The sequence below is a fragment of the Microcebus murinus genome, chromosome 7, assembly GCF_040939455.1.
Source record: "Microcebus murinus isolate Inina chromosome 7, M.murinus_Inina_mat1.0, whole genome shotgun sequence".
Classification (NCBI taxonomy): Eukaryota; Metazoa; Chordata; class Mammalia; order Primates; family Cheirogaleidae; genus Microcebus; species Microcebus murinus.
The window spans coordinates 42,421,439-42,442,458 of NC_134110.1; the positions used below are offsets into that span (position 1 = coordinate 42,421,439).

The following is a 21,020-nucleotide window of genomic DNA, read 5'->3' on the forward strand; positions in this document are numbered from 1 at the left end:
TATCTTTAAAAAATAATTTGTTCTGGCAATACTGGCTTTACATTTCCACATGACAGCAAATGCTAAAGGAGCTGAGTAGCTACCTTTTATAAGGATCATGAGCCCTCCTGTCCTGTCTCCTTTCCTGCAGTTTCTGTCACTCCCTGATGATTCATGCCCAGGCTGCTGCACTCAGCTATGCTCACTGCCTGGCCCCTGTGGTCACGTGAGTTGGAATCCCTGCGGAAGATAAGGGCCCTTTCATAAGATGATCAATGCCTGTTGCTGGCTCTGTAACTTATTTGCTGTTGACCTCGGACAAATTGCTAAGTTTCTCTGAGTTTCACTTTCCTACAAATCCGGGATAATAATAATTACTATAACAAACCCTTATATGAAATGCCATTATGTATGAGGCTCTCTACTAAGAACTGTATGTGTATTTATTAACTTATTTAATCCTCCAACAACCCTATAAAGGAGGTATTATTTTATCCTCATTTCTACAGATGAGGAAACTGAGGCACAGAAAAGTTAAGTCATTTGCCCAAGGTTGCACAGCCAGGACATAGCAGAGTGGAATTTGAACCCAAGCAATCTGACGCTAGAGTCTATATTCTTAGTCCCTATATGTCTAGTGCCTTTCCTGCCCAAGTCTCGCAGTACTCAGTTAGACAGAATTGGAGTGAGAAAAAAAAATGCTCAGAAGTAAACATATAAAATAATGTTATCATTAGATGGTAAAACTTTTGAGGGCAAGATCCATGTCTCATTTGACTCTATAATTGTTGCTCAGTTTTACTGGATGAGTGAATAAATGGGCTGGACTCTGGGTGTTGCAAACCAAAGAAGAGTGAGCGAGAGACGGGGAGGGAATGCTTTCTTACCAGGTTGGTTGTACACGGTGCCCAGATCTACTTTGAAGGAGCCAATCAGAACACTTCCTATCAGCTTGTGGTGAAACACCTGCGGAGAGATGGAGTGGCGAGTCCAACAGATTTATCTTTGAGGATAAGAGGCTTTCGGCCTCTGGCTTTGACCCTCATCTGGAGCACAGGGGAGTTTGGTTGCAAAGGGCCTCCAGGAGTGTCTCTCTGGAGTCTCTTCTAGCACGTTTTCAGCTAATCCACTATGCCTGACAACTCTCACTGCCTGGAGGTTTTCTTTGGCCAGAATAAACCCTAGTCCAGCCCATCCTTCAACACCTACTTCTGCTTCTTGAAACTCTACCCATCTTTCCATACCTAGAGCAAATGTCACCTCCCCCAGGCAGCCCTCACTGATCCTCCACAGCTGAAAGTGTTCTCTTTCTCCCCAAAACTCCCACAACACTTTGCTCACAACTTTCTCAGAGAACTCATCACATACTGCCTTGAGTCATTTTGGACATGTATGATAACCGGAACAAAGAAGGTAGCTGTCAATATTTGGCCCGACCAGAAGCCACATTGTATGAAAAACTGCCAAAGAACCAGGAATAGTTTAGCCTTTATCCCAGAAAAGAGAAAACTAGGGGGTGTGGAGAAAGGGTAAAATGGTATCTGAGGTGTCTTCAAACCTTGGAAATGCTGTCATCTAGAAGAGGGAGCAGGTTCCCCTGTATAGTTCCCAAGTAACAGGGTGAGAGATTTTAGCTCAGTATAAGGGCAATGTTTATAACCGTCAGAACTTCCCAGTGAGGCAATGGGCTTTCCTAGAGGTAGTGATCTCCCAACCACTGGAAATAATCAAGTTGTACCCCAAGAACCTCATGTCATAGAGAAGGTGGAGAGGGATTCTTGTACTAGTTGGAAGTGAGACTACATGACCCCAGAGCTGCTTTCTAACTATAAAATCCTGTAAGTTCATTGCACAAGGACTATTTCCTACTGTCTTCTACCCACCACATGGCCTTGTTCATGATAGATATTCAATAAACATTCAATGAATTAATAAATGATTGATTGAATGACGGATGAAGGAAAGCCTTTTGAAGCTTCTAAACAGCTCCTAAACAGCAGAGGCAATAAAAAACAATAAACTTTCCACGGGTGTTAGAGAACTGAGGGGAAGTGAGGACATCCTGGCGTGAGTACAGGAGCTATTTAAGGCCATGCATAATAATGCTCACTTCAGAACCTTCCACCATGCTTGCAGTTGCTAATGTGGCTTCCCAAAGGCTTGAGAAAGAACAGAAGCCAGTCTCAAGTTCTCAAGTTGAGGGTCCCTGTGGGCAAGATGGAATGCAAGAACCCCAAACAAATCTTTAAATAACACAGGACGCCTCCTCAAGTCATCCATCCAGTGCCCGAGTGCCAGGCAACCCTGGTGTGGTCAAGCATTAGATTACCAGGACTCTGGGGACATCACACACTAAGAGTGCTGGCAGCCCTGCACGCCTGGGCCCACTGTTAAGGGAAGATTGGCTTTGGCACCACCAGGGCATGTTGTCCCAATAGCAACTGCTTACAGCTCTCTCCCCCTTCTTCTCCCACATTGAATTTATCCTGGGAACACTCACTTTCAGTTCATGAACTAGCAGGAAAGTTGTATTAAACATTCCCCTTTCAAGGGGAGTTATTTTTTAAATCTTTTGTCTCTCTTACTAAGAGTCTTTTAGTGACACCAAAGTCTTCTCCTCTTCCAAGTTAGAGGAACAGAGATAGGCAACATAAGCTTTGATCTTCTGTCTAAAACTCTGCATGTCCCACTGTCGTGATCTTGTCTTTAGACAATATAAAAATCTAGTCATTAACGGTTTATTTGCAGTCCAGATAGTCCCTGAGGAGCCCACTACAGAGCCAATTTCACAAATAGGTTGTTGCTTGAGCAATGGAACAAAGTCCTGGGCAATGTCCCAGGTCCCAAAATATCTCCGGCACCACTTGTCATCATGCCTGAAATTCAAACATGAAGAATGCGTGGCTCTTGATGACTTTTCATTCTTCAAGTGCTTTTGGAAAGGATAATATCATAACTTCATTATTACCTGTGCCTTAAGGCAGGACTTTCCTGACAGCCAGCTGTGGTTAAAGGGACCATATTTTATATAAGTTTATAGTAATATATAATATTGAGTGGGTGATGAAAACAGGCAAGAAGGGTAAAGACAGGAAAGGAATCTCCAAGTCATGTTTTGTCTTTCTCACAATTCTGATTAGAGTCGGTGTGACTACGGCAGAAAACATTCACTTGCTCTCCATGCTTCCTGCACTGACACATAAAGTAGGAATTCCGTCCTTTCCAAACTATTTGGAAGACAGCACTTACTCTCCAACCGCTCCATTTCCCACACCCTACCCCACCCTCCAAGGCGGACGCTGCAGTTTCTCAGATTGGTGAGACACATGCTGTCTGTCATCCACTGGTCCCCGTCCCTTCGCTGAATGGTGTGACGTTTGTAACGATCCCAGTTGCCCTGCTTCTCTCTCAGTGTGGCTTCCACGTGGCCATGCTCCTGTCCTCCAGGTGGTGGGCAAACCTGAATAAGGCACCTGGCTAGAGCAGGAAACTGTCTCTACTCATCAGACTGGATCTGCGGAGGCAGCAATTCCCCTGGCAGGGTTGAGGAAGGGTCTATGCAGCAGACCCGACTCCCCACGGGCAGGTCCTGAGGTCTACAGTTGGAGGCAGCTTTTAAAACTTCCAATGGCCACCACTTGCTCCAAATCATATTCTCCAGTCAACCATTACCATCGATGAGACTGATATATTTTGGGATTTTTGCCTGATTCTTGTTCCTATTTCTCTATTTATTACCAGCTAGGAGGGGAAAGGGATGTGATAAATGATCATTAGTGTGGATATCCCTGGAGAAAAAACACTAACATTTGCTTAATAGAAAGAAAGAAATCAACTAAAACTGGCAATCCATTAAGATGTCATTTGAAGCGTATGTTTCACATTCCCACTCCAGTAAACTGTACAATTTAATCCATAATAGCATCACAGCAGCTTATGGGACTTGCATCCGAGCAGCATAGGTTTTCTTGAGATGATTTTCCTTCCCAAACTAGTCTATACTGGTGATTTTGAGTTCTGTTGTTGGTTTCAAATTCACCAACCCACATTCACCCTCTTAGGTCTATTCTTTCCTAAGCATGCTGAGTTTCCCTAGAGAGTTCCCAAGGCCTAGAATCTCTCCCCCCATGCCCTCAACTACCACCACCAATGGCATACTTACTGAGATTTTGATGATCTTGTCAAAAAGATGTGCTTGGGGCCCAATGAAGTCGAAGACAAAGTACTGTAAAACATAAAGGTCATTCCAGGCTTGCTATCAATTCCAGGCTATCAATTCCAGCTATCAAGTCCAAGCTTGCACCTAAGAACCCCATTTCTGGAATGGATTTCGGCCTGTGTTACTCTAACCAACTGCAGCTTAGTCCTCAATGGCATGAATATACATCATCAATGGATTGACCATCCCCTATTGAAGGTCATTTATGCTGTTTTCAAATATAAAAAAGAAGAATGCTACTAATCACATCCTTGTATAGGATATGTTTGTGCATTTCTATAAACTGGGCATGAGAAGTGGAATTGCTGGATCATAGATTATGGGCATGCAAATTTTTAATAGATAGTATGAAATTTCTTTCCAAATGGGGTAGGCCATTTTACATTCCCGGCAGCATATGAAAATAGCCACCTCTCCATATCCTTGCCAACTCTTGATATTGTCAGTTCTTTTAATTTTTTTGCTTTTCATGATGGTTGAAAATGGTATCTCAGTGTGGTTTTGATTTGGAGTCATTAAAATATGATTTCCCCAGAATTTTTCAGTTTCAAACATCCTTGTTTGAAGATTGACCAGGGAGAGAATAAAAAGAAATTATGGGCATGGGAGATTTTTAATATTAAGAAAGTGATGACATTGTACACTTAGAGAAATTAGCTAGACCAGCCTCATATTTTACAGATAAAAAGACTGAAGACTAAAGATTTAACAGATGTTGCCTAGGTTAATTTTGCTAGTTATTGCTGAAGCTGAAACCAAACCTTAGTTGGCTTGAAGTTATCACGTGAAAGGTTCAAGTACTAGATATTTTACCATCTGACTTTTGAGTCAAGATCCTTCCAAATTCAAGATTTTATGATTCTAAGCTGCAGAGAACTAGAGTGCTGTTTTGTTGTGAATTGTGAGCTTTGGTGGGGAATGATCCCTTAGAAATGAATATACAGCAGTTGTAAGAGGAGGAATTGACCAGCTGCTAACTGCTACCAGCCTACTTTCGAAGGTCAAAACAGAAAACCCACAATGTGGAAACTGAAAGATGTCATTATATGCCATAAAAAGAGACCTTCAAAATGGTAGTCCTTGGATACAAATGAGAGAGTTCAGTATGTCCAGTGTCTTCTGTTTAAGAACATAGGAAAACATGCATAATATTTCAGGAATTTTTTCATATATATGCTTAAACTTTTAAAGCGTTTCGGTGTTCAAAATGGATGCGGAAAATTCGCTTACACAAAATTTTTCCTTTTCTGATAAGGCTGAATATACGAGGTGCTGTGGGTTCCTTTGGTCCGACGAATCGCTCACAATGTCGATTGCTTCTGCTGAGTTTCGTGTTTCAAACTCAACTGCTTCATGTAGGCCCCCGAGACTTCGGCGCCCACACACATTTTTCTAGCTGGGAAATATTCCCCAGCCCCTACTAACTGGCTCCCTCAACATCTGATGAGCTTTGGGCTTAAAACTTCGAGTCAAAAAAGTTGTAACAAAGGTTTTTAGTTCCATGTCTGTGTTTTTACTTGATTTTCTATTGATTATACTTAGGCCCAATTTAATGTCACTTAGATCTAGGACTTGTAGGCATAATTATAATAATTAACAAATCTGTCAAGCTTTGCAGTTTTAAAGCATTTTCATACATTATTTCATATCGCGTGCATGCCAGAGGCTGTTCTGGGAGTGAGGAATGGAGCAGGAAGGGAAAAACTACTGACATTTTCACTCATGGTAAAAAAAAAAAACTTAGAGGCAGGAATTGCAGAGAGGAAAGGAATTATCAGCTCCAGTGGGATTTGGGTGTTTTCTGCTGATTTCATTATCCATGCTCTCCCTGCCTTCCTTTGCAATTACCACTACCATTAGGATAATGATTAAGAGTACACTGCATTATTTTTTCAAAACTCATTGTATCAAAATTCCTACAGCGGGGGTGGGGGGAGAACAAATATATCTATGCACTTATGAAATTTATAGTTTGAGTGTAAATTGTTACCTCTTTGGAAAGCAATTTGATGATTCAAACTTTTAAATGCACATACTTTCTGCCCAGTTATGCCACTATAAGTAGTAGCAAGAGGCTGAAAACATTTAATATCCACTGATGAGAGCCTGATTCGTCTAGTAATTACAGTATATCAAAGCAACGGAAAACTCTTCAGCCATAAGGGCAAAATGAGATTGAACTGTATGTCCTGATATGGACTGATCTCCAAGACACATTTTTCATGAAAAGAGCAAGGTCCAGAACAGTGTGTATGGAATGCTACCATTTGGGAACAATATTTCCTTGTATTCTGGCACATGCTTGGAATATCTCCGGAAGGGTTCACAAACGCCTGGTGAGAATAGATGGCGCCAGGGAGGGGACTAGAGAATTAGGGCTCAAAGATTAGCAGGAAATATATTACTGTATATCATGTTATACTCTGTCCTGTTTGCTGTCATTTTTTTTTTACTGTGTAATATCTTTATTTTAAAAAATAATTTAATATGTTTAATACTTGGAAGCTTCTCTCTTTGAGATTTTTTTTACAATTTCTCCACAGCTTAGAAGCTATTACCTTACTTTCCAAGGTGGTATGCCTATTTCAAAACCAATAATTAAATTTCCAGTGTCTCCGCCAGGAAAAAGAAAGTGTACCTGCTCCTTACCCAACATTCAGTACTGTTACGAATATAAACCCAGAGCTTTTAATGGATGAAAATGAGCTGATAAGAAATAAGAAAAGAGATCTGTTGAAAATGTAGCAATGAATTTAAAATCAGGAGGAATTCCTTGCCTCTCCTTCCCATTACCTTTCTGTTAAAAATTTTATAGAGCTCTCCTACTAAGTGAAGTATCACAAGAATGGAAAAACAAGCACATGTGCTCACCATCAAATTGGTACTAATTGATCAACACTTATGTGCACATACAGTAGTAACAGTCATCAGGCGTAAGGCAGGTGGGAGGAGGGGATGGGCATATTCACCACTAATGGGAGCGGTGCGCACCATCTGAGGCATGGGCATGCTTGTAGCTCTGACTAGGGTGGGGCAAAGGCAATATATGTAACCTATACTTTTGTACCCCTGTAATATTCTAAAATTGGAAAAAAAAATTTATAGGGCTATGTTTGTAAGGAGGCTCAGTGAGTTTGTCATGGGCTTAACCAAAGGGCTAGGAGGGAAGGAGGAGGGGCAGAGCTCTTCTATGTGACTGAAAAACACTGCAGAAAAGTGGAGGAGAGGGTGTTGACACAGAGGCCACTGGTGATCTCCATGACTTACTTCATTGTAAAATGGGCTGTTGGTTCCTTCCTTCACAGTGCTTTGCTTCTTCTCATCCCCGACCTCAATGGTCACAACTGGGTCGATGTTCTCCCCCACCAGCTGGCGGGCCTCAGTGATGGTTATGGCGATCTACAACACAGAGCAGGGCGTGCGCCATTGTGGCCATCGCTGTTCATGCACACAGGAAGAACTGCGGGAGGCTGGCGGGAAGAATCCTGTCACTTACTTGGTAGTTTTGGGATTTGACCTCCCCATCATGAATCTTAGCTGATAGCTTTGATCTATCAAAAGAAAGTTCAATATATTTGTTTCATCAAGTAAGAACATACTTTTCATCCATAAGCCATGATAATATTTTCCCAAGTATTTCTAAGTTCCCTCAGTTATATCATACTACACATTCTCTCTACATCTCTGGGGGAGATGAGTATAAATGGACAAGTGACTTGACCTCTCTACAACTCAGCTGTCCCATCCTAAAAATGGAGCTCACGGGAGAGCTTATCTCATGAGGTGATCGCTAGAGTTAAATGACATACTGCATATAAAGGTTTAACCCAGTGTCTGGCAAGAATTAAAGTCGGCTCTTATTATGGTTATGATTATCAGTACTATTTATTTTTTAATTTTAAACAGAATGAGAAACTAAGATGCCTCAGCAAATCTGTGACAGAGCCGAGTATAAATCAGGAACTCCGCCTGGTCACAGGGCCACTTTGCCATTTCTTGTGGAAATAATAATTCTGAGTTTCATGACTGCTTTTGAAAGAATTGGTAAAGGAGAAAATTGGAAAGAACAACCAAGATACCATCTCAGTGAGATTTCACGTTCGAGGAGATTTCATTTATCGGGACTGTCACAGGTAATTGAAAACAGATGTGCAACACCTGGGCATTTGGAGATTGATAATATCAGAAAGAGATGAAAAATCCCTGTTGTCATAGAAGCAGAAATCAGAGAGAAATGAACTGACCTCGAGTTCCTATCAAATTTTATGCTCTTGGCTTTCAATAACACCATCTTGCATTTGACTCCATCTCATTTCTGGTTATAGTTGCGTCCAATAGAGAACAGATTAAGCCAGTAAAAATCTCAAGGCTTTGTGGTCAGACTCATTTAAGTCATAATATTTGTTCTCCTTAATTTTGGACTTTAGCTTTAATTTCCTCATCTGAAAGCGGAAATACTAATTCCTACCACACAGGGCTGCTCTGAGGACTAAAGGAGATAATGCATGCAAAAAGAATAGATATCATTTAATATGCTCACCAATACAATGGTAAATTCATACTGATCATTTATTACATGAAAGCCCAGTGCTAGGCTCATTAGAGGAGAAATAAAAATGAAAGAGCCATCTTCTTGGCCTTTGTGGAGCTAACAGTCTCTATGGGAGAGAGGGCCAAAGCATATAAAGAAAGAACTAGTATGTAAGTATAAAATGTGCAGCAGGAAAAACAACACAACAGAAAAGCTGTAGAGAAGAAATTTCTGAGGGCCAGGGTAAGCAACAAAGACCTCACTGCAGAGGTCGGATTTCAATTGAGCATTGGTGGATGGTGGATAGAATTTCAATGGCTGGAGAATGTTCCAACCAAAGAGAAAGAAAGGACTGTTATTCCTTACTTGTCTTTCTCCTGCCTTTATTCATTGAGTGATATCACTCTGATAAAATACATGCCAAGGAGGGGTGCTTGGCACATAGGATGTGATCACCAAATGTACCTTGACCACCTGCATCCACACTGTACCTTCTCTTTGGAAGAGCTGAGGGGACAGGAGCAACAGAACCATTATCATAAACCAGATCTGCTCTTGGTCCTTCCTGGTGAGAAGGTCCCTCCTGTGGTGCTTCTGCTTCACCTTGAACATCTGGAGAAGCAAATAAAAGAGAAAAATCCTGTTAAGTTGGCACACAGTGGCAATCGAACCTACCCCCTCTGTCCAGCACCATGGAAGGCACAATAAGGGGTCCAAGGAGACTAGAAGAAAGTCCCAGCCGGCAGGAAACTTACCATCTGATTGGCAGAAAAGCCAGACACGGCCTTCATGTTTCTAAAAAGATTGTACATCTTCTGTTTTCAAAAAAGAGCAGATTTATCCAGATGGGGTTGTAGAAAGAAAAGCTGGATTATGAATCTCAAGACATGCTTTCAAGCCATGACCTTGCCACAGTGGAACTTTAGACAAGTCATTTATTCTCTCTGAGCCTCACCAGCAAAATCTGACATGCATAAGAATCACCCAGGAAGCTGTCGAAATGAGGATTCTGATTCAGTAGGTCTGGGTGGGACCCAAGACTGCATTTCTGACAGCAAGATGCCAGGTGAGGCAGTTCCTGCTGTCTGTGGGCCAATTTAAGGTAGCAAGGAGCCATAGTTTCAAAGATAGGTTCTAATCCGTGGAACCTGGAAATGTTACCTTATTTGGAAAAAAGATATCTGCAGAGGTGATTAAAGTGAGGATTTTGAGATGAGGGCATTATCCAGGTGGACCCTAATTGCAATCGCATGGACCCTTAGAACAGGGAGGCAGAGAGAGATTTTGCACAGACAGAAGAAAAGACCGCAATGTGGCCATGGAGGCAGCGATTACACTGCTGTTGCCACAACAGGAAGCTGGAAGAGACAAGAAACAGATTTCCTGGAGGAAGTAGGCCCCTTGATTTTGGCCCAGTGACACTGATTTTGGGCATCTGGCTTCCATAACTGGGAGAGAATAAATCTGGGATGCTTTAAGTTACCAGGTTTGTGGTGCCGTGTTTCCCCAAAAATAAGACAGGCTCTTATATTTCTTTTTCTTCAAGAAGACACCCTAGGGCTTATTTTCAGAGGATGTGTTATTTTATTTTTTAAGTACGGTACAACAATCTACATTTATTCAAATATAATTAAGTCGTCTTCTTCTGGAACATCATCATAACTCTCCAAACCCTGAATTCCATCATGAATTTCTTGTGACTCTATTTCCTTTAGAATCATTGGCCCCAATCTCTCATGTTGAGCAATAGAGCTCTCATGGGGCAGATGAGAAGGGCTGCTCATCTTCTCTACTGCTCTGCGACAAAATGCATGGGCTGTGCAGATGTGCTGCGTAGCCACAGCCATCACTAGGTCTTATTTTCAGGGTAGAGCTTATATTGCCCAAATGCTTAGAAATCCTGCTAGATCTTATTTTATGGGTAGGTCTTATTTTTGGGGAAACACGGTAGTTCGTTACACAAACTACGCTAGGAAGGGCAGGCTTCCCAAGAAGCCCTAGGAAACAAATACACAAGCGTTTAGAAAACCTAAATGAACGGATAGTAAACATGTTCTCTAGACCCTTTCCTCCCAACCCTAGATTCTGATTCAGTTCATCTCAAATGTTGCCTGGAAGATGAGATTGTTTAAATTCTCCAAGTGATTCTAATAATACAGCAAAGCTTGGGAACCACTTCTCAACCAGGTTTTTGGTAAAAACAAAAGAGTGGCTGGGTCTCCCTAATACACTGAGAGACACTGCATAGTGTCATTCAAAGACCTGAATCCAAAAGGTTTGGGTTCAAATCTCCATCCTAGCACTTTTTATTAATAGTTCTATGATTTGGGCAAGTTACTCAACTTTGCTCAGCACTGTTTTCCTCCTTTACAAAACAAGGCAAGGTTAATGTCATCTACTCCCCAGGGTTGTTAGGAAAATTAATGAAATACATAAAGTCCCTAGCACAGTGCCTGCCTGGTACACAGTAGGTGATCAAGCCTGTGGAGTCCAAGGTGGATGACTTGAGCAAGTCACCCAGGATTTTCTGGCATTTTTTTTTCTTTTCCTATAAAATGAAAGAATTGGGCAAGAAACGTGGTCTTGAACCTTTTCAAAGCAACAGGACCCTTTTATAAATGTAATCGTATACCAAACCCCAATATATAACACAAGTCCGTTCATATCAAACTGTTTCGTGTGCCGGGATGGGATGAGGGCAGGGGCGTCCCACCGGGCTTCACCGCCACCGCCACCCTCTTCAGACGCCCCTGAAGCCATTTCTCGAAATCCCCGGTCTCCATGGGTCTCGATCTATAAATTCATCAGTTTAATAATTCTAATATACCTCCCAACTTTGATGCATTTTGGTTCTCTGATTTTAATCAGCAACCCATGCAAAACAGTACTGAATCGGAAGAGAGGTGGAGTCATGCAACCATGTCAGGGGAGCTCGTGCCCATAGGGCTGGCCTCAGTAGTTGTTTGGTAGCTATAGATGATCACTGCATGAATGGCAGTCACTCAGGAAATGAGACAAGGCCAGCCCTACAGAGACGCCAGGAGGAATGCTGGCACCTGGTATGCTCCTTGAAGTAGCGAGATAAAATAAATACTTGCTCCCTACCTACTTGACTACAAGGGCCTTACATGCAGCCCCACTGTCAGAAATTCAGGTTTCCAATGAACATTCTTAGGCACCTAACGTGTGCTAGAAACTGTGCTAGGGAAGATGCTAAGAATGCAGGAATTAACAGATCGCGAACCTCTCCCGCTAGGGGTTGGCATTGTGGAGGACAAGACTCCGAGGTAGAAAGGCAGTCAGCTAAATCTTCTTCTGTAGCTTCCATTCATTCGTTCATGTATCCATTCCTTGAGTTTCTGCTTCGTTCTCTCTAATGTACTCACCATGGAGCATCCAGGGTGATTTTCTACAAAAATAAACCAGATCATGTCGCTCTTCTTCTTAAAACCCCTCAATGGCTTTGAGGGGTTTGGAAATGGTCTTCTTAAAACCCCTCAATGGCTAAAGTACTAGAATAAATCTAAAGTCCACGTGCAACTCTGGATTAGAGTCCTGATAGCTCTGCCCCACCCCTCCCCATTTCCTGCTCTCTAGCAGCCTGTTTTCAGTTCCTTCTAAGCTAGCAAGCTCTCTGCTGCTGGGAATTTCTCTTTGTAGGCATCTCTCTGCCTCAGCCACTCCACTCCCTGCCCACGCCCAGGGCCTTCCTGTCATCCTTGGAATTCTAGCATAAATGTTATCTCCCCAGAGACTCCCTCTCTCACCACACCAAAAGACTGTGCAGTAGTCTCCATTTCAACCCACTGTCTGTTAATATTTTCTTTACAGCATTTTTCCCATCTTGTCAAGCAGTCACCTTAGGCAGGGGCCCAATGGGTAACAGGTGGCACAATCAGAACAGGATGACATGGGGACACTTTATAAAGGTGCTGATGTAAGAAAACCACAAGCCAAGCTGTTGCCACCCCAGGCTCCCCACAATGAGGAGAGAGTGTCATCACCAGAACCTGGAAGGAGAGGAAGTCTGGTGGAGTCAGCCTCCCGTTAAGGAGCAGTGACCGTTCTTCAGATGGGGACACAACCAGCTGGAGCCTGAGCCACTCCCACACCTCCCACCAGGATGTCCCATTGGCCAGATCCAGCCCGAAGGCAGAGGGGGAGGGACCTGGGTTATGCAGCCACAGGGGACAGAGAGCAGGTAGATACGGGTGGAGAATAGATCCAGAGGGGGAGACAGAAGAGTCCTACAGAGAGCTGTTCTCCCTTCAGACTGTCCAGCATCTATCTTTATACACCTAGAACCCAGCCCAGGGCCCAGCACTTAGCAGACATTCCATCAATATATTTTGAATAAATGAATGAATGAATGAGCTCGGGAGGTACCCACTATTTGTTGGGTAACTAATTAGTGGATGGGTTGGGTAATGAAAATTTTAAGAATTTAAGACATAACCACAATGCCTCAAAATACACATAAAAGAGCCAAAGACTGAGAATCTCTAAACATTTCACGGAGAAGAGCCCTAACTTTCCAGGCCAGGCCAAGAAGGAGAGACCCAAGTCTCTGGTCTGTGGACTTTGTCTTGCCAGTCTCCTGTAGGGCTGGCCTCGGCCCAGCAGGACAACACTATTTACTTTCTAGGAGGGACCTGATTCCTCTCTGCCCTGTTTGCCTTGTGGGCTGAAGACTCTGGAATGAGCCACACAGGAGCCAGCTCCTCTGAAATGCCTGTGGTGACCGCCCTGAGGAGGTCACCAATGGGGCAGGAAAGCCAGGCTCTGGTGTAGGTCTGGCCTGAGCTTGGGAGCCAGCATCTCTGCCCGTTAGCTGTGTGACTTGGGGCAAGTCACTCAACCTCTCTGAACCTCTGTGTAAAACAGCTGCAATAGAATCTACTTTTCAAGGTCATGAATGATGTACATCAAGTAAAAAGCAGCAGAGACTTATTATATATGTCATAAATATTATATTTCATAAGGTCCTTGAGAGAAAGGACTATACCTTATTCAACCTTGTGTCCCCAGGACCTACCACAGTGTCATAATTTCAAGGACATCAGGAAAAACCCCAAAGCCTTTTCGACTCACGCCCTGATGCAATTTGATTGAATAAACAAGTACTTCTATTAAGCTTTAAGCCTCATCCTCACTGAAAATGCAATGCCCTCCCTTCCCGTGCAAGGCTAACTCCCTACCATTGTTAATGTCTTAGTGTGAATGAGTTTCCATATTTTTCTAGCACAAAACCAGGTTTTACCTGAGGAAAAAGAGGGGAATGAGGCAGGCACAAGGCCACAGGACACTGTTGTAGATGGCAGCAAAAGAGGCCCCCCAAGGAGACAAGAGGGATGGAGACTGGCCAGACCCACTGTTCCATTTTCGCTTAGGAATGGTCCAGAAAGCTAGCCTTGAGCTGGTTTGTTATCAAGGCCAGGCAGCAGAAGAAGTCTCCAGGGGACCACCCCAGACCTGTCCACTTGGAAGGCATCAATGTAATCTGATTCAATAAATTCCAAGTGTCCACCCAATGCAGGGCCCGGTTTCCACTAGTGTGGTTCACACTCTCACTCGAGGCTTTGCTCTTTTGGAGAAGGAAGTAGTGTGTTCTAAGGGCAGAAAGCCAGACAGCCTGGTTTACATCCGTTTCTTCCTGACGCTGTACCTCCCACACTCAAGGCCAGCCGGCCTCCCCCATGTGCGATCTGTGTGCCATACAGGGCCCTGAGCTCTGAGGGACCTCGTCACATTCCATTTAAGCTCTGCTGTCACCACCTTGAAATTCTTAATAAGTTCTTAGCAGCAGCTTTGCATTTTCACTCTCCCCTGGGCCTTGCAAATTCTGCAACCCGTCTTTTCCACACTTTATGTACTCTCTCCGCATCTCTGTAAGCTCATTTGTAAACCAGGGTGACTGCACCTACTGGCATGATGGTGGCAGGGCTCAATGAGACAATGTATGTAAAGCCTCCATCATGGTAGCTGTGACACTCACTCTTATTTTCAAAATCACACTTGATTGTCCCCACGGCCATGTGAGATCACCCCAGCATCCCACATAGTGCCTATTTGACAAAGGAACTCTGGGCCACTAACTGAGCTTGCACCCTGATGAGGACCCCTTTCCTGGCCCAGCAGGTGCCCACCCAGCCCTGGTTGGCCCAATCACTAGGGGTCCTGGGGAGGTTGTCCTGGGCCCACACCTGTGATCAGCAGGGACTGCAGAGCCAGTGGGCAGCGCACTCCCCCCTCCCTCCTGCAGAGACTGAACCCCCACCCCGGGCCCCAGGCTAGCAGGCAGCATCCACCCAGTCTCACCTTGTGCACCCTTATTGGCTAGGGTTAACCCCTTCTCTGCTTTATTTTTCTTCTTCTTCAGCTTCAGCCCAAACATCCCCTTTCTGAAAAGAAGAAGAAAAATTAAACAACACAGTAACAGAAACGTGAAAATGCACTGAACTCTCCTGGAAGCCAACTGGCCTCCTCATGCACCCAGGATGGGGGCAAAATACAAGTGTCAGGGAGACCCAGCGAGCTCTCCAGATAGCTCTACTTTCACAGAAACTGCAAAACCCCACCTGAATAGCAACCATGAGGTCCACCTGGAAATTGCCCTTGGATAAGGCAAACTATAGATACTAATAGCACTAGCTGGTAGTTCTCCATCTCTCCTGGCTCACCCATGCCAGGCACTGTGCTAGGCACAAAAAAGGAATTACATCATTTAATTATCACAGCAACCCTCTCCTGCCCATCTTACAGATGAAGAAGCAAGGCCCAGAGAGCTTGGGCAGTGTTCCTAAGGTCACACAGCCTTGAACATCAGAGCTATCACTGGAACCAGGTTGATCTGACCTCAGAGCCTAGGCTGTAACCACTGGGCAGCTGAGGCTGGCCACAACACTCTCACCAGACGTAGGCTTTCAGACCATTTCCAAGGTCAAGAGGTCCTGGGGCTTACAGAGGTCACACCACAAGTGCATAGCTCAGCTGACACATGGAACATGCCCCAAATGTCAGCTACTATTGTAATTGTTGTTATTAGCCACGAGCAGGAAACCATTTCTCAGTCTCATTCTCATCACAGGAAAGCAGCCCGGTCCATCATCTCTAACCGACAAGAGTGCTCCTGACATCTGCCAGCTCCCGAGAGAACCCCTTCCCAGAGCTGCAGGACCATGGAGCATGTGGCCCTGGGTGGAAGGATGGGTGAAGACAGTTCAGGGGAAAGTCCTGGCTTGGAGTCAAGAAGGCTGGGGAGGGGGGTGGCCTCCTCCAGGGAGGAGGAGAGGAGCAAGGACATGTGCCTTTGGAGAAGGAGGGAAGGGTAGCAAAGGCTCAAACCCTATTCAGTGAACATCTGTAAAATGCACAAAGCAGTGGAACAATCACCATACTCCATTTCGCTTACATTTTAGCATTTGTGATGTATGGAGTGCCATGGTTAGGATCAGGGACTCTGCAGTCAGACTGCCCCTGGGCTCTAATTGCAGCACTATCTTTGCAACTTTGAACAGGTCACTTAATCTCTCTAAACTTCAGGGTCCTCATGTGTGAAATGAGGTAATATATGTAAAACATTGAGCACAGTACCTGGAACATGCTAGTTGCTCAATAAACTTTAATTATTTGTAAAGGATTAAGGGATAGGATTAGGATCAACAAACAGAAAGTACTAGGAGACAGATGTCCATCTGATTCATTCACTTATTTATTTATTCTGCTTATGTCCTGCTTTGATCTAGATGATGGATTAAGGAGCCCCCACTGTCTGAACAGTGGGATGGACTGCTTTGGGAGGGATTGAGGTCCCTGTTCCTGGAGGTATGCAAGGCCTGAGGACCACTGCTAAAGGATGTTGTAGAGAGGACAGGCACCGGAAGGAGGGACTGGCCTAGGGGACCTCACAGGTCCCTTGAGACCCTGAGATATAAGTAGGATGGAAAGAATGGGCTCTGGAAACACCCAAACATGGATGGGGTTCCCCACTCCTTGGGCAATAACAGTACCTCTCTGAGCCTCAGTTTCCTCCTGTGTATAATGGAAATAATAATAAAACACACTTCACAGGATTATGAGAATGAAATAGGGTAATATAAGCAAAGCCCCTAGGACAGCGTCTGGGATACAGAAAGTGCTAACTAAGTGCCTTTTGGGGAGGTGGCATTTTCCCCTTTGATGTGCCTCCATTCTCTGATAGATAAGACCATCAGCGTAAGTCTTCCAGAAACCTCTGGGGAATGTACACCAGGGGCACGCCCCTTTTCTGAAATTTTCAAGAGAGAACTTCCAATAAGAGTTGTTACTGTTCTGTTTTTAATGGATCATTACCAAGTGGAGGACCCAAGGCTGGCACCTCCCAAACCCTGCATTGGCATTTGTGGTCCCCCAGGGCTCACTGCCACGATCAGTTCATGGAGGCAGAATCTGATGTTCCCGGGAACTTGGCCAAGGGGTTGTGCAAGGCTGAGTAACTTCCATCCACAAATAGGAAGCTGCTACTAATAAACAGCAGTATCTACCAAGAGAGACATAATGGTCCTTAGGGAGCTGACGTCCTCATCATGGCTGGCCGCAGCACTCGGTACTGTCCTAAAGGGAAGCCGGTGACTGAGGCATTGGGCACGACTGAAGATGCTGTCATGGGTGGGGGAGGAGAGAGAGATGCCTCAGCCCCGACAGGCACCTCCGACTTCTGCAACCAAGAGCTTTTGCCCTGCTGCCCATAAGAGTCACCTAAATAAGTTCTCAAAAATACTGAGTTTGAGCTAGGGCAGACCCAATGCCGACAAGCCTTGGTCTTGGCACAGCCTAGACCCTTATAACAGAGTGAGCCAAAGAAACCTCTCCGGAATGCCCAGAGGATTTACAATCAGCTCAGGCTTCTTGGGTGGGTTGATGTTAGTTTCACAAACACACACGGTTGTTTGCCTGAAACCCTGAGTCAGTCATCAAAGGCACACCCAGCGTGACTCCCAGCATGAAAAGGCTTCTTGATGAAAATTGATTTGTCCTCCACAGCCTGCGACATCCAGCAGTAGGGAGGAGGCATAGCTCATCAGCCCAGAATAATCAAGCCACCTGCAGAGTGGGCAGTAGAAACTGAATCCGTGACTCAGTTCAGGGGCTGCTTGAGTCCACCTGCTAGCTCTAGATTTGGGAGCTGGATCCTTAATTCAGATGAGCGTATTTCTTCGTATGTGACACAAGGACATTTCTTATCCAGTTCACAGGGTGATGTTAAAATTGGAATCAATGTTTATGAAATGTGAAGCAGACTACAAATTATTATAATACAATATCGATAACAAGGAAATGGGAATTTAAATGATGCTTACACCTGTACAAATCACTCCCTGAGGGTCAGGAACATCATTTTATACACATCGTCTCTGGGATTTCTACAACATACCGCAAGGAAGATGCTATTATTTTCCTTTCACACAAATGAGAGGCTTTAAAGGGTTTCTAGGCAATACATTGGGATCGACCATCAAATCAAGAAGACTTACCTGATGAGTCTCCAAGGCAGCTGCCGTCACACATGTCTCTACCTCCCCACCCACTTCCCACCCCCAGTTTGCAGAGAATTCCAGCGTGGGAACTCGCCTACTTCACAAAAAGGATGGGGCTTTCTGGCTTAGGATCTATTGAATATCCCCCCAGGGTCACCCCAAGATAAGTCAAGAAACACATGGGAACCCCCATACCAACCTGGTCTCCTCAGGGTGAAAGCTACCGCGACTCCGATATCTGTATCCAAACAATGAGAATATTAAACAAGGCACGTGTCAGACTTGCTCTAGCACATCTGTTCAGGCGGCATCGCTCTGGGTTGAACCACGAGGCCGGTGCTGCCAGGAAGGCAGCCAGACTGGCACATAGAGAGAGCTGGACCGCTGCAGTGTGGGCTTCATCTACACCACCCTCCAGCTTGGTCACTGGGACTTGCCATGGGGCTTCTCTGGGCTACAGGCTCCTCTTTTCTTCAGGAAGTGGCCATAAAGTTAACTCTGCTTTCCTCACCGGGATATTATACAGACAACAGCACTTAGCTCTCATGCTGAACTGTTAAAAGCTGTACAGATAGCTAATTTAAAATCCTGTCTGTGGTTCAGTAGAGCAGGATTAGGAAACTGCTGCAGCCAGAGTTGCCATGTGGTGTCCCACTTGTGTCACCAGATTCCCCTTCTGAAATCACATCTCTGCCTTCATTGCAGAGTAAAAGCAGCTCAGGCCAAACACTGAGCTAATTGTTTCACTGGTGTGCCCAGGACTGGCCAACACTGCTCTCTTCTTCCCCTAAGAGGACACAGGATGCAAATTCATTGTGCCCCTCATCTTTCAAACCCAAAGTCATAACACCCAGCATAAAAAAAATCAATAATAGCTGAGTTGTAAATTGATAAGAGTTTATATGAAAACTCTTACAAATGTAAAAAACTATATGTATTTATATATTTAGTAAACTTTTTTTCATCAAAAGAATGAATTTGTATATAACCAGGTCTATCGTAAAGAAAAAAACAAAAACCATAAGATTTTACCACCATGCTAAGGTTATCCAAAGAGCCTTGGGTAAATTCCCAGTTGCCTGCTGGGAAATACTTTCTCAGGAATAGCCTATCTATGTACTCACTGCTAAGACTGGGATATATTCATTAAAGGCAAACAATTAAATATAGAAACAGTTGTAATGTGGGTTTTCATAGAAGATTGTTAAGATATAAACTCATGTGACACCCTGCCTTGTCAAGCCCTGAAACTTTTCTCTTTCCCCATGATCTTCTTGCCAAAACTCACCTATTCAATGTTCTTTTTCTTAAGGTAATGATGCTCAACTTTGACTACACATTAAGTCTGTATAGGGGGAGCTTTCTAACAGTGTGGCCAGAGCCCAACCTAGACACTCTGATTTTGTTGGCCAGTGATGGAACCAAACAACCAAGGCACAATTGTTTTTTCAGGTGATTCTAACGTGCAGCAGGGTTGCAAAACCCTGTGTTAAGTAAGCAGTGCCAATAAACTGTCCTCTCAAAGAGAATATTTTTTTGTTTTTGTTTTTGAGACATAGTCTAGTTCTGTTGCCTGGGCTACAGTGCAATAGCATCATCATCATAGCTCAATGTAACCTTAAACTCCTGTGCTCAAGCAATCCTCCTGCCCCAGCCTCCTTCGTAGCTGGGACTACAGGCGTGTACCACCATACCTGGCTAATTTTTCTATTTTTAGTAGAGACAGTGTCTCACTCTTGCCCGGGATGGTCTCAAACTCCTGGCCTCAAGCAAACCTCCCAGAGTGCTAAGACTACAGGGATGAGTCACCACACCTGGCCAAAGAAGGCTTATATTTTAAAAAGAAAGTTTAGAAAATAATTTCTTCACCAAAAGAAACAAGGAAATTTATTAAATTCAGAACATGTGGTGGATATATTTAATATTTGGGCAGGCTACATTTTATAATCCAACCCCTACTTCTCTTCCACTCAACTCCCATCCCTACAACATATGGCGTTACTTATGCGAAGGACCAGCCCAGCCTTGGAGGAAGAGGATTGTCTGGTTCAAAAGAAGAAGATCAGTCCTCTGTCGAATCAAAAATGTCCCAGGCAAGGCTAACAGCCTGAACAGATTGGCCACTGGCTCTCAGTCTCATGGGAAGCAGCTCATTCTTAACTGTAGTGATTTAGAATCTCCCACCTCACTGTGAAGGTAGATGGATGTTTCTGTATCAGGCCCTTATTTTATACATTCCAGCTGTCTCGGCCATCATAATGAGATTCAAATGTCACAACGCTGGTGATCGAGACAGTGATTGAGAACCTTAATATTTCCCCTGCAGGAGTCAGCTGAGTCCAGGAAACACAGCTCCAAGGATGCTAATTCCTCCTCCTCTGGCTTCTATGAACCAAGGATGACTCAGAGCCACTCTGTGCAAAGCCAGCCCAGGTTAAGCCAGCCTCTCAGAGTCCTTCAGAGAAATCTGCCAAGTGTTCCAGGGCAAGGTGGCAGGAGGGTATGGCAGCAGGACTGGCCCAGGAAAACGGAGGCTTTCTCCTCACCTGCTTCCCCCACCCTGTGAAACACCAACAGTGTCCACTATAGTACCATGCTCCAAGCACTGGGGGATCCTTTGTTAGCCTGGGGTCACCAACCTCCATCTTCTCCTGCTCCTCCTCTACGGCCAAGTGTCATCACATCACACATGACCTGGCTGGTTAAAGCGCAGGGAAAACAGAGGAACAAATATTGGCAGGTCATGTCAATAACACGGTGTAGTCAGGGCTGCTGG

At 44.3% G+C, this 21,020-nt stretch overlaps 1 protein-coding gene across 1 annotated transcript in view; it reads right to left on the bottom strand.

Moving 5' to 3' along the window:
• The window catches only part of FER1L6 (fer-1 like family member 6), a 125,398-nt gene extending 106,574 nt beyond the window's left edge, over positions 1 to 18,824 (bottom strand). The window contains exons 1-7 of the mRNA XM_012743336.3: positions 18,444 to 18,824; positions 15,048 to 15,130; positions 9,221 to 9,341; positions 7,695 to 7,749; positions 7,466 to 7,597; positions 4,142 to 4,204; positions 867 to 945 (exon numbers count right to left, since the gene is read on the bottom strand). Coding sequence (XP_012598790.2) covers positions 867 to 945; positions 4,142 to 4,204; positions 7,466 to 7,597; positions 7,695 to 7,749; positions 9,221 to 9,341; positions 15,048 to 15,123 — 526 coding nt within the window. The 5' untranslated portion in view covers positions 15,124 to 15,130; positions 18,444 to 18,824. The remainder of the gene's footprint in view (positions 1 to 866; positions 946 to 4,141; positions 4,205 to 7,465; positions 7,598 to 7,694; positions 7,750 to 9,220; positions 9,342 to 15,047; positions 15,131 to 18,443) is intronic.
• Positions 18,825 to 21,020: the final 2,196 nt, after the last annotated feature.